Consider the following 13,623-nt stretch of genomic DNA (forward strand, 5'->3'; position numbering starts at 1 on the left):
TAGTTGGATTTTTTTATAGTTAGATGTGATGTTTGTGAAAGACAAAAGTGAAATGATTATGAGTTTGATGTGACATTTTATCTTATTGACTATTTTAACTTATTTTATCATTTTGTAAATTTTAGCTCAAAAAATAAAAAAAAACTGTTGCCAAACAACAATGTAAAATATGAAAAATACAAAGTGTAATTTGCCCATAAATTTATTATTTATAAATTTTATTTGTATACCACTAATAATTATATTGAACCATGCCACGAGTTATAAAACAATACTTAATAAAATGTTTAAAATATGTGAATCAAATTTACCTCCATATAATCCACATCATAGTAAGAGGGAAATTAGGATAAGACTATAGGATACTAGCAATCCCTTTTTAGTTTGCACAAAAATGGCTAGAATTTATTATTGTTTTTTTTGTATATATATATAATTTATATATTATATTATGTATACATATATGTTTTTGTATAGGGTAAAAGGAAAATTTATTCAAATTTTAATCCGACCCGTGATGAAAAAAGCTTGATTTATATCAAATTTAAATTTACATTGTACATTCAAATTATAAGTAATTTTTAAAATAAAAAAATTAAATCAACCAGTATTATTAAAAAATAATTATAAATTAATAATAAATTTTATAAATATTAATAATTATAATTCCAACAAATGTAAAATACTCTCTCTCCTCCTCCTCAGCATACCACCCCCCCCCCCCCCCCCCCCCCTCCTCTCCCATCCCTGGTCCATATATACCCCTACTCATCTCACTCTCCTCCTCCTCCTCCTCCTCATTCTCTCTCTCTCTCTCTCTCTAAACCTCCCATATTGTTTCTCTCTCTACAAGGTCCAGCCAAAATGGCAAAAGGAGTGGAAGTGGTGGAGGAGGGAACATTCTCAGCCAAGGACTACGAGGATCCACCGCCGGCGCCGCTGATGGACCCGAAGGAGCTGGGAAAGTGGTCGTTTTACAGAGCCCTGATTGCAGAGTTCATAGCCACTCTTCTCTTCCTTTACATTACTATTCTCACAGTGATTGGCTACAAGAGCCAGTCCGCCACCGACGATTGCGGCGGCGTTGGCATTCTCGGCATCGCCTGGTCCTTCGGCGGCATGATCTTCGTCCTCGTCTACTGCACCGCCGGTATTTCTGGTGGGTTTTTATTAAAAAGCATTTAGTGTTGAAGAACGTTGTACAGTCCCATAAGATCATCTCGAATGGGTACTCAAAATTGTCCTCAAATTTAAATTTGATGAAAAATAATTTTTTTTCTTGCTTTTAACAGTTTTATCAAATACATATTTCAATTTTCTTTCATCACACTACGGATCAATGTGTTTTTTATCAAATTATTATTTATTGCCGTTGGATTTTTATCACCGCATAAGGAAAATTTTTTGAAAGTTTTATGCTGACCAGTTGATTGGCTGATCGTCTTCCTGGTCGACGGGTGATTTAATAAAACTACAAAACCCTTGCTTGGTGTTCTTGATATCAAAGAAAATTTTTACTCAAATTTGGTGAAAAAATTGATACACGGTTAGCGATGCCTAATAGGTAGCAATATCCCAAAAAACAGAGTACTCTGTTTTCATCACCGGTATAGTATTTGCCAAATCCATAATTTTTATTTTATTTTTTGCGGTCAAACTAGCTGCCGATTCACATGCTATAGGCTATGCAATTTTGTCATATTTGGAACTTTTATTTTGCGTTTGGATTATGGATTTGAGTAAGAATTTGTGGAATGAAAAGAAAAGAGATGGAAAAAAAAAAAATCATAAAAACAGAAGCTAAATTTTTGTCAATTTTTCTATTCCTTTATAATTTTTCCCCACAAATTCCTATTTAAGTCTATGATTTTAAACAAAGTGTTAGTTGATGGATAAGAAGGCAAAGTAGGAGTGAGATGGTGAAAAAAAGATAGTTGCAAAGAGAGATTGATATAGTGTAAAAATTAAAATGTGAAGTAGTTTCGAGGTGCGCTATCCATTGATTTTTTCCAATCAAGTATTTAGATTATATATATATATATATATATTGGGTGATCTTTTTAGAATTGAGAAAAATGTATACATAGTTTCATCTTGTATTCACATTAATTAAAATTTTCACAACTCCAAGAGGCTAACTGAGCAATAAAGATTGAGAAAATGATTTAAGGTTTCGAGTTTCAGTCATCCCAATCTAGTTGTTAACTTCAGTTTCTTAATTTGTTGGGACACCTAGCTGTCAAAAAAAGAATGTCTTGGTTCAATTTTAGTTTATGTCTTCTCCTATTTATCTCAGACTTAATTGATACCTCTGATTTGTAAGTAATTATAACTAATTGAATTTATGTGGATCCCAAGGCGTATAATAAAGCTTGATTTTTTTTTGATCAGCGTAATAAAGCTTGATCATCAATGGAACAAACATAAAAACTTGGAAATTTAACAAATTTGTTTGTTTTGTTTGGTGAAATGGGCTAGGGGGTCACATCAACCCGGCAGTGACATTCGGGCTGTTCTTGGCGCGGAAGGTGTCGCTGATAAGAGCGGTGATGTACATGGGGGCACAGTGCGCTGGGGCCGTTTGTGGTGTTGGGCTTGTGAAGTTGTTCCAGAGTTCGTACTACGAAACGTACCAAGGCGGAACCAACATGGTCGCCCCAGGGTACAACAAAGGCACTGGACTCGGCGCTGAGATCATCGGAACTTTCGTTCTTGTTTACACTGTCTTCTCTGCCACTGATCCCAAGAGAAACGCCAGAGACTCCCATGTCCCTGTAAGCGCCCCTCAACCTAACCTCATCAATCTGTCACATAATTTTGATTTCTTAAAAAATTATGGTGACATCATATTTTACCAAAAATATTTAGCTTTACTTCGCAGTCATAGTAAAGACCCAAAAAAATAAAATTTTGTTTGTTTAATTTTAATTTTTTGAATTCATTTTTTAAAAAATTGTGCTTTTTGTTTTTCGTGTTTTTATTTTTATTTTTAGTGAATATTTTTTAAATTTTAAGTAATTTTTTTTTTATTTTTTAAATAGTACAATGTTTTTGAAAAAATATTTTTAAAAAGTAATAAATACACAAAAATACAAAAAAATGTGCTGAATTTTTATATTTTTTGTTATTTAGTAAATTTTTTAAAAAAATTTCACAAATATTATCCTTTTTAAGTGTATTTGTGTTTGATGTGTCTAAAAATTAAAAAATTGCTTAAAATATTAAAAAAAATCATTGAAAACATTAAGAATTTTTTGAAAACCAAAACCAAATAGCTACATATAAATAAAACATGAAAAATGTTTTAGACCTCTAAATTGTGAGCTCAGCAGAGCTCTAACCTGTGGGCCCCAGTGTGTGATTTGATGTTTTAGCCTTTGTTTTGTTTTTTTTTTCTTTTTTTTTTAGCTTGCCACGTCACTAGTGCTCTTATTAGAGTTCTATTATTAGAGCTCTTAATCACCACCGATAAAATATAGAAAAAGCATAAAAAAGTGCATTGTGTGGCTGAGATTCATTTTGGGATATGGTGTGAATCACTTAGAATAAATCTCTGTACACTTTTTGTGTTCTAGTTATGTGCAACTCCTATTTTTGCAAAAAATTCATATAGGGTGATGCGATCCGTATATGTTCAGTTGTTAGCTCATTATTGTAGTTTATAATTGCAAAAGTGCCACAACATAATTATGTATGAATTTTCTATATAAATTTGGCATTTTTTTTTCCATTGGTATATATGCACATATGCCTGTTAGGGCAATTATGTCTTTTAATTAGGGAAATAGTTGATGCAGCAACTAGTTGGCTGAGATGGGTTTTTTGGATCTAGAGATTAGGATTGGCACAAGGGCAATGGTTTTCCCTGTTTTCTTTCTTCAAAAGTAATGTGGGCCAATGCTTTGCTGTTTCTGCCCTTTGAATTATGGGTGGTTTGAGACTGTTTTTAGTCTAGGTGACATGAACCCTAGGCCAGGGCTTAATCATGCACAACAATTGGACAAAAAAGAAAAAAAAAAAAGGGAAAAAAAAGTTGATGTAGCCTTACAACATTGTACAGTAGAAAAGAAAATGTTGTTTTGATTTGTTGTTTTTTGTTTTTCCCCTTCCTGGCATGTATTTGGCAACACTGATATCCTGAAACAGAGTTATCAGAAGTCAAAATACTGTCAAATGCTATAGAAGTATGATCTGTATAGCTTATAATTTATTCATTTATTTTAATGATGTCGAAGATGGTGTTTTGTTTCCTTTCATGGTAAATAAAACAAGCATCTAGATTCGTTTAGAAAGAAAACAAGCATCTAGATAAATAAAATTTGTTGACTAAAGATTCGTTTAGTTTATTTTTTGAATACTTTTTCTCAATGCATAGCAGAAAAATGGTAAATTTTCAGCCGTGTTTGGATTATTTGGACAATTTAATGATGCAACTTTTGTTTCTGAAAATCATGAAGGTGTTGGCACCACTTCCAATTGGATTTGCTGTGTTCATGGTTCACCTTGCCACCATCCCGGTCACTGGCACTGGCATCAACCCTGCTAGGAGCTTTGGAGCTGCAGTTATCTACAACAAGAAGGCGGTCTGGGATGAACATGTTAGTAAAAACATACATACATACATATATATATATATATTTATATTCCCTAAGATTCATTAAATTGCATTATTTACTGCTTCCATTAATAATAATAACCGTATTATTTTATTTTTTAAATTTTTGTATCAATTTTTTTGCAGTGGATGTTTTGGGTTGGACCCTTCATTGGTGCAGCTATTGCGGCCTTCTACCACCAGTTCATCTTGAGAGGGGGTTCCACCTTTAAAGCGCTCTCATCGTTCAGGAGCAGCTCTTAGATTAAACCAAGCTTTGGAAAGAAGGAGATGAAATGAGATGGTGAGATATTTCAAGAATGAAATAATGGAGGAGTGCTCATGGGTCTAGTGTCTCAAGGTTTTCTCTTGATCTCTCTTTCTGCTGCATTATTATTATTCAAGATTGAAGGAGAGAGAGCCACATGGGAGAGTCATTGAGAACCATGGATATGTAGATAAAAAGTCTCCTTGGATAGGGATAGTTTTTTTTTTTTAATTTCAAAACCCTTTTGTTTGTCTTTAGCACTGTATCTTGAATCTAATTTAGTGGTGTTGTCATCTTTTTAGAAATTGCTCATTTTTTCTTCTTTGTTCTCATTTGTGCTGCCATTGACCTCTGAATCATCTCCAAGTTGGCTTCATTATCTGATCCCTGTTGGTTGAAACTTTCAAATCAACTAAAAAAATATAGAATTTCCAAATATGAGTCATGCTATAGTAGGTAAATTATTACATTTGTGGGGTTAATTATTATAAATGTAATGATTGAATTATTTTCAGTCATAATTAAAAAAAAAATTGAGTTATAAAAAAATATCATATAATGTATAATTAAAATTTTTTAGATCATAATTAAAATAATAGCAATCAATATCGCAATGACTCAGAATTAACATTATAATGGAACCAAGTCATAATTAACAATATAATAGGTTATAATAAAAATTAAAAACATCTGTAACTGGAACACATGATATATATAGAATTTTTCAATATATAACTATATATGTATATATATTATATATTATGTTATATAATGTTGTTGGTGTGAATGTCACAAATTTTTATTTTTATTTTTATTTTTAATTATTCCTAATCTGTCCTAAAATTTGAATATATCTGTCAATTCATGTAAATTGCATATTTCAAGTATAGCCATTGTCTTCAATATATATATATATATATATATTCCAAACCCAACCTCTGCAATACATGATCAAATAATTGAGATTCACCTTTTGTTCTTATCCTTTCATAGAATCCACGTGCAACTGTATAAGAGATCACCAAGAAATTTTTCTTGAATTGAGTAATTGGAAGTTTAATGGGCTAGATACATTTGAATGAGTGATGCAAGGAGAATGACATACCATCAAAATTTTTACACCACCGAAAAATCATGATTCGAATGGCTTGAAACATTAAAACGACGTCATTTTGAGTATAAAATATCATCGTTTTAACACATTCGAATCATTCGAGTCATAAAAATTCGGACCACCAAACATTTTTCATTTTACACATAATGTGTGAAAGAAGGTGGTGGGGTGATGTCTGTTGGGTCCGGTGAAAGCGAATGTCTATACACATACCACTCCACACAAAAATAAAAAACAAAAAACAAAAGCAAAAACAAAATCACAAATTAGTGGTGAAGAAGTGCCTAATAATGGTATGGGCGGCAAATTATTTATTACAACACCACTAAGATATCGTCATATTTGGGACAAACGACTCTCTGGCTCTAAATTTTATTTTATTTATTTTTTAATTTTTGTTTCAAACAACATTAGATTATAGAACTTGCGGCGTCTGACGTGGTGCATTAATATTTACTATTTAATGGGCATTATATAACACACATGATTAAGTAAAGTGTTACGCCAAAACATTTCGTTTTTAATTTGGAACATTCATAATTATTAAATTATATAAAATTTCAAAATATGTGATGGATTATATGTAAGGAGATTGATTAATAAGTCTTATATTTTGTATTTATAATCCCTGTAGTTTCATATTTATTTTTATTTTTTTTTATAATCTATTTAGTCATTTTTTATGTATAATGACTTATTTACCTACCACATTATAGTGTCACATTTGAAAAAAGTATACTAAGGAGTTTTTTAGTGTCACATCATACCCGCTACGTTGGAGTGTCACATTTGGGAGAAGTACACTAAGAAATTTTTAATTTTTTGCAGTGTCATTTCATACTCGCCATGTTAGAGTGTCACATGTCATGTTGGAGAAAAGTATACTAATAAATTTTTAATTTTTTTAGTGTTACATCATACTCGTCATGTTGTCACATTTAGAAAAAGTATATTAATAAGTTTTTAGTTTTTTTGGAATGTCGCATCATACCCGTCATGTTATCACATTTGAAAAAAGTATACTAATAAGTTTTTGTTTTTTTTGGAGTGTCACATTATACCTGTCATGTTGTCATATTTTGAAAAAGTATAGCAATGATTTTTTAATCTTTTTAGAGTGTTATATTATATCAATCACGTTGTCACATTTTGGTCACGTTGTCATATTTAAAAAAAGTACATTAATAAGTTTTTAGTTTTTTTAGAATGTCATATGATACCCACCACGTTGTCATATTTGAAAAAAATACACTAAGGAATTTTTAATTTTTTTGGAGTAGTTTTTAATTTTTTTGGAGTGTCACATTATACCTGTTACGTTGTCAAATTTGAGAAAAGTGCACTAAGGAGTGTTTAATTTTTTTTGGAGTGTTACATTATATCCGCTATGTTGTCACATTTGAGAAAAGTACATTGAGGAGTTTTTAGTTTTTTTATTTTTTTATTTTTTTAGTAAAAGATTTAGAGTGTCACATCATACCCGTTACGTTGTCACATTTGAGAAAAGTACATTAAGAAATTTTTAGTTTTTTTGGAGTGTCACATTATATCTGGCACGTTGGTGTGTCACATTAATACCTGCTATATTGGAGTGTCACATCATACCTATCACATTAATAAAATGGTATAGTCGTCAACTAAAATACTACCAAAATTGAAAATAGGATTACACAAAAAGAAACTCTCCACTAATAGGATTTAACAGATTAATAGAAAAAACTTAAGACTAATTGGAGTACTTGTTTGTGAGATGAGATTTATTTAACTAATAGTTGACCTATGTAATGCGCGTATTATTATTTTTTTTAAAATATTTGATAGTATTATATGTGTTAAAAAAAATAATTTTAATTATTTATTGTGATAATATTGACATTATCGTTCTATAAAAGTATTACTTGAATACTTGTATATATTAATTTTACTTAAATTATTTATGTATTTTAACAATTTTAGTTTTATCGTATTATAAAAAAATAATTATCATATAATAATTTTGTATGATATATATTAATTATACGATAGTAGAATAAATACTCATTTTGATAGTAAAAATAATAGTTAAATTAGAAAAAAAATTAGTAATATAAAATTAAAATTAATTCTAACTATTTAATTTTCTTTTATATTCATTTAGAAAATAAAAATATGTAGAAATAGAAACTATATAAAATTTATTGAAAAAATTAAATATAAATATGTTGTAGTTGGATTATCCTATAATGATTTTATATGATATATATATATATATATATATATATATATAAGATTATAGGGAAAATTGTATTAAGCCCCCAAAACTATCGGCCATTTACACTTTAACCCCTAATGTTTTAAATTTAACAATTACACCCCTCAACCTATTTAAATTTGAACATTAAATCCTTATGTTAGTCATTTGTTAGATATTTGCATGGAAAATTTTCAAGTATTGTGCATATGATGATTATATTAAATTTTACAACCAAATTACCCTTATCTTTTCTAAAAATTTAATATAATCATCATGTGCACAACACTTGACAATTTTTCATTCAAATATCTAACAAATGACTAATAAAAAGACTTAATGTTCAAATTCAAATAGTTTGAGAGGGTAATTGTTAGGTTTAAAATATTAGGGGAGTAAACTGTAAATGGCCCAAAGTTTGAGGGGGTTTAATATAATTTGTCCTAGATTACAAGATTGTAAAATAAACATTTTTAATTAAATTAAAATATCAACTATATAAAATAAATTTAACAAAGACTAACCAAGAAAGAATCTCATAACAATATCTAAACCCAAGAAGAAAAAATAAATGAAAATATCCGAACAATAGTTACATCTCAGTGTATGAAATGGTTAATCATTTGCAATATGATGTCAAAATAGAGTAGAACTTACTGTTCAACAATTGAAAAAGTAATTCAAGTAATAAATCCAAATTTCAAAGGTTCTTCTAGAGTATCATTTGTTGTATAGATTTTTCCTCTTTTTGAGTCGTGATTATATAATGAGAGGGTAATTTTTGGGAAAAATTGGGCCGAGCTGCGAGTTGGGCTTTGTGGCCCAAAGTGCGAAGGACTAAGTGAAAAGGCCGTAATGATTACTCTGGCCCAATAAAAATGCAAAAGGTTACTCCGGCCCTGGAGAGGCAAGGTTACTCCGGCCTAGGAGAAACAAAGTTACTTCGGCTCTGGAATTATAAAGATACTTCGGTCCAGGAACGACTTAGAGTTATGCCGGTCTTGGAGTCATACCGGCCGAAAGTCATTGGTTCGGTCTAAGACCGTACCATTGGTTGTACATGAGAAAACCGAGATAAGGGTAGAGTTAAAGGTGAAACCGAACTAAGAATAGTTCGGTTTACTCAGTGGCTCTGCATAGCCAAGCTTATTTCGGTCATATAGTAGTTCGGCCAAAGTAAAAACCATCCCACTTGGTTTAAGCAGTGGGGGAGGGTGTAAAAGGATAAGCATTATCCTTAGGAGTATGAATCCTAGGAGGACTCTGTATGGAGGAATAAAAGTCCTACTAGGATTGTGCCACAGGAAACTTATAAAAGCTCACAAACATCACCTTGGAGGAGGTAACAGAACACAACACAATTTTGCTTTCTGAGAACATAGAACTTTGTCTATTTGTCAAGCTTACTGACTTAGGCATCGGAGAGGTTTCCGGCTCATACCCGCCGGCTAGCTCACGTTTGTGTTTTCAGGTGACAAAGCGACGTCGTACGGAGGAGCGTGGACTTGGTCAATAGGATTATACGAGAAAGCGTATTTCTTTCCCGTACATATAAAATAATATTGAAAGATTTTTTACAATCAAGTATAATCTATATAGAAAGGTTTTGTAGTTAGATTTTATGTAAAACTTAAATTGGTGTTTGTGAAAGAAATATTTCTTAAATAGAGCCTATGTAAAATTGGTATTAGATTTGTGCATTATTCGAATTTACATAAAGTATTAGGTTTGTGAATTATCTGAATTTCCGATGGAAAATATATAGAAAGTAAGTATTTATCAAATAGTATCCATATAAAATAGGTAAAGTTAGGTATTATTTGGCATCCCCTATATTAGCACAATTTTTTTTTAATCTTTTTATTTTTTTTATGTCACATTATTTCTCTAATTTTTTTGTACATTTTTTCATAAAAAGTCAAAAAGTATACTTATTTCTTTTTTAGAAAAAAAAATAAACTCTTAAAATAGGCTACTGTGGGAGCCGCGTAAATGAGACCGCTCGAGCTGCTCAAAGAGGATTCTGAGAGCTGAGAAGACTGGTGATGATACCTCAGCATGACAAAACCCATCTGAACAAGACCATGGCCGAGTAGAATATATCCGAGGGCCGATTATTCCGTAATTCTTATGGCACATCTAGGTTTCCCAAATGTGATGACGAAAAGTAATGATGGGAAAGTGGGCCCCTAGAGTGCAGTATAAAAAAGAGGAGCTTTAGCCAAACTTAGGTATGTGAAAACAAATGGGATAACTTAAACTAGAAGTAAAAACTTGAGAGGATACTGACTTGTCTATCGGAGTGCTAATTCCGGCACCTCCGTCCGGAGTGTTCATTTATTTTTCAGGTAGCAACCAGAGGATCAAGAGCATCTACCTAGATCCAAGAGTATTCCTAAAACCTCTTTTACCATAATTGGCACCGTATGTGGGAATACTCATGTCATGACCCAAACCCGCCTCTATGGGTTAAGGACATAACCGGCCAGTAATCAAGAGATTACCTACAGCCTCAATCCATATAAGACATAACACATCAGAGTAAAGGGGCCAAACGAAAGCAAAATTTTAAAACTTTATCCATAGAGCTGTGCTTATATGCACATCATAACATTTCACATAAGTATTCGTTAATAACTCACATCACAGGGAAGTTAACATACAAACTGTACATACAGGATCATTCAAGTCTAAGTCAGTCAAACCCAAAGTTTATATACAAAAGTGATCCAATGTTTTCGCTAACATAACAAAACTATAACAAAAGAACAAAAGAGGCGAAGACAAGTCTCGTGCATGAGACGTTGGGCTAACTCTTCAAAACCTTGACTGTTTCCCACATATTTCACCGAGACTGGGTTTGGACATCCCTTGGCTCACTTACATACATATGAATGAGCGTGAGCGAAAGCCTAGTAAATAATATCGAATAAAGAAGATGCACTATAACAATGTACAGCAGACGGCCTTGGGCCTAATCGTTCAGGTCCGACGGCCTTTGGCCTCATCATTTATGTCAAACGGCCTTCGGCCCATTCGTTCATGTCATACAGGCTCTGGTCCATTCTTTCGTGTCATACGGCCTCTGGCCCATTCATTCATGTCATACGGCCTCTGGCCCATTCATTCATATCTAACGGTCTCTGGCCCATTCATTGATATGTCAGACTATCATTCGAGTCAGACTATCATTCATGTCAGACTATCATTCGAGTCAGACTATTATTCGTGTCAGACTATCATTCGAGTCAGATAATCATTCATGTCAGACTATCATTCGAGTCAGACTATCATTTATGTCAGACTATCACTCTTGTCAGACAGCCTTAGGCCTAACCATATGGCCTAGCAGACATTTTCCCACAATTTAAATTAACAAACTTATAAGACTTATAGGGAAATAAGTAATTTGACAAATAACATACTTCAAAATATCTTTATTAAGATATTACTCACAGTGATCGGCTGGATGATTTGCCCTGGAGCTTGACCCTACACATTACATAACACATATGGGTCACAAATGATTCAATCCGTTCTTAATTCATACATCCCTCTTAGGCTTCTTTCTTATTCTTTTAATTCATTCATAATGCTCAATGCATGCCTAAGAGTACTTAGAAGTGAAAGAGAACGGAAAATGAAACACAGAACACTTTTACAAAATTTCTAAAACAGGGGTCCCCACTCGAGCATGGACCTCCCTGCTCGAGTGGACCCATTAGGTCTGCAAAAGTACCGGTTACCTCATTTTTACACTCGAGCGTGAAGTCGGGCACTCGAGCTAAAAGTCTCAATACATGACTCCCCGCTCGAGCGTGAATATCCCTGCTCGAGCGGACATCCATGCCTGCAAAACTTCTGGGAGCTCGCATTTCCCGCTCGAGCGACGTTTTCCCTGCTCGAGCGGACATGCCAAATTCTGGAAAATCCATAATTGTTCTTCAAGTTCAAAGTCGACCTCTAAAGGTACAAAACTCACAATTTTGGTTTCAAAACATGCAAATACATTATATATCATGAGTATACAAGCAAGATGAGGTCAATTGCTCAAAATCATGGTTACATTATCAAATTATTCAATACTTATTTTGTATAATCAAACTCATGCCTTCAAACCTCATGTAAACTCCATATTTCCAACAACCAAACATGCATGTCAATTTTTGACTTCGATTCCCTTTCAAATAGCACCAATAATGCTCATAAACATGAAAATCAACAAAACTATACTTGCATGCATGCTTCAATGCTCATATTCTCATATTCAACTTAATACATGCTTGATTATGCCAAATCATGGTAATTCTATACATGCATGTACATATTAGCTTTAATTTCATCACTCATAACACAATTCTTGTTCTTAATCATCATTCAACTTTGAATTCACAAAGTTACAAACTAAAATCCATGAATTTACTCACCTAGAGGCTCAAATCTTCCAAATTATGGTTAATTCTTGAGTTGGCCTTCAATTTATTCAAGTTTCTTGCACAATCCTCAATTGCCTTCACCCTCTCTCTCTAGTTGACCCCCTCTCTCTCTCTCTAAAGTATAAAATCTGATTTTGAGCTCAAGCAAAGTGAATGAGGGTGTAAATTGGCCCTTTATAAGCTCATTCTCAAACACATTTCTTTAATATTAAATAATTGAGCACCATTTCATTAATTTAATCTATTTAATTTGATCCGAATCAATTTTTAATTAAATTTCATCGTAGGCTCTAAAAATTACGCCAATCACAATGGCGTTGTCAATTTCGGTTTCTGTGGCCGATAGGGCCTTCAATTTAAATTTCAAAGTAGAAAGTCAAATAGATTTTCCTACGGTGAACAGATAGAAATTCAAAACCACATATATTCATGTAAATGGCACTCAAAATCATATCAAACACATAATCATATTCATAATAAAGATCAATTAGCATAATTCTGAACAGGGTTATCACAACTCAAGTGCGTTCATGGCAGGCGTAATAGATGATCTTTCGTTTGTTGCTGACGATGGTACACCAAGGGATGATGTTATTCGAAGGAACATGCTTGGACCAGAGAATATCACCGCGCGAAGGGCCCTGAACTTTGACCCATAGCTCAGAACTCACCCTCAACCTCTATGCAAGAGACTATGCAGGCGATCATGGATCAAGCAAAATAGAACGAACAACATTTGGAAGATATGGAGGCCGATAACGAGCACTTACATAAGGAATTGGCTTTGGAGGTAGCATAATCCCAACAGGCCGCACGTCATGACCAGGGTCGATTGCTAGAGAAGAAGAAGGATGATCAACGGTGTCACCATCGGAAACATGATAGTGACAGTGATTCTGACTTACCATCTCAGGAACTCAGAAAGAAGGGGCGAGTTGATATATCCAGCTCATCCGAGAGAAGTCTGTATGTACGACATAG

At 32.8% G+C, this 13,623-nt stretch overlaps 1 protein-coding gene across 1 annotated transcript; it reads left to right on the top strand.

The window, feature by feature from the left end:
- Positions 1–683: 683 nt before the first annotated feature.
- On the top strand, positions 684–5,167 carry LOC114261180 (aquaporin PIP2-2). Its single transcript, XM_028201387.2, has 4 exons — positions 684–1,159; positions 2,479–2,774; positions 4,458–4,598; positions 4,742–5,167. Exons 1-4 carry the CDS (start codon positions 865–867, stop codon positions 4,856–4,858), a joined length of 849 nt encoding a protein of 282 aa, XP_028057188.1. The 5' UTR covers positions 684–864; the 3' UTR covers positions 4,859–5,167.
- The last annotated feature ends 8,456 nt before the right edge of the window (positions 5,168–13,623 follow it).

This window comes from Camellia sinensis, chromosome 8 (assembly GCF_055761805.1).
Source record: "Camellia sinensis isolate YWXY chromosome 8, ASM5576180v1, whole genome shotgun sequence".
Taxonomy (NCBI): Eukaryota; Viridiplantae; Streptophyta; class Magnoliopsida; order Ericales; family Theaceae; genus Camellia; species Camellia sinensis.

Coding starts and splice junctions, on each gene's coding strand:
- LOC114261180 (XM_028201387.2), top strand. CDS start 865: ATGGCAAAAGGAGTGGAAGTGGTGGAGGAGGGAACATTCTCAGCCAAG. Junction 1,160..2,478: donor CTGCACCGCCGGTATTTCTG/GTGGGTTTTTAT, acceptor GAAATGGGCTAG/GGGGTCACATCAACCCGGCA. Junction 2,775..4,457: donor CCAGAGACTCCCATGTCCCT/GTAAGCGCCCCT, acceptor AAAATCATGAAG/GTGTTGGCACCACTTCCAAT.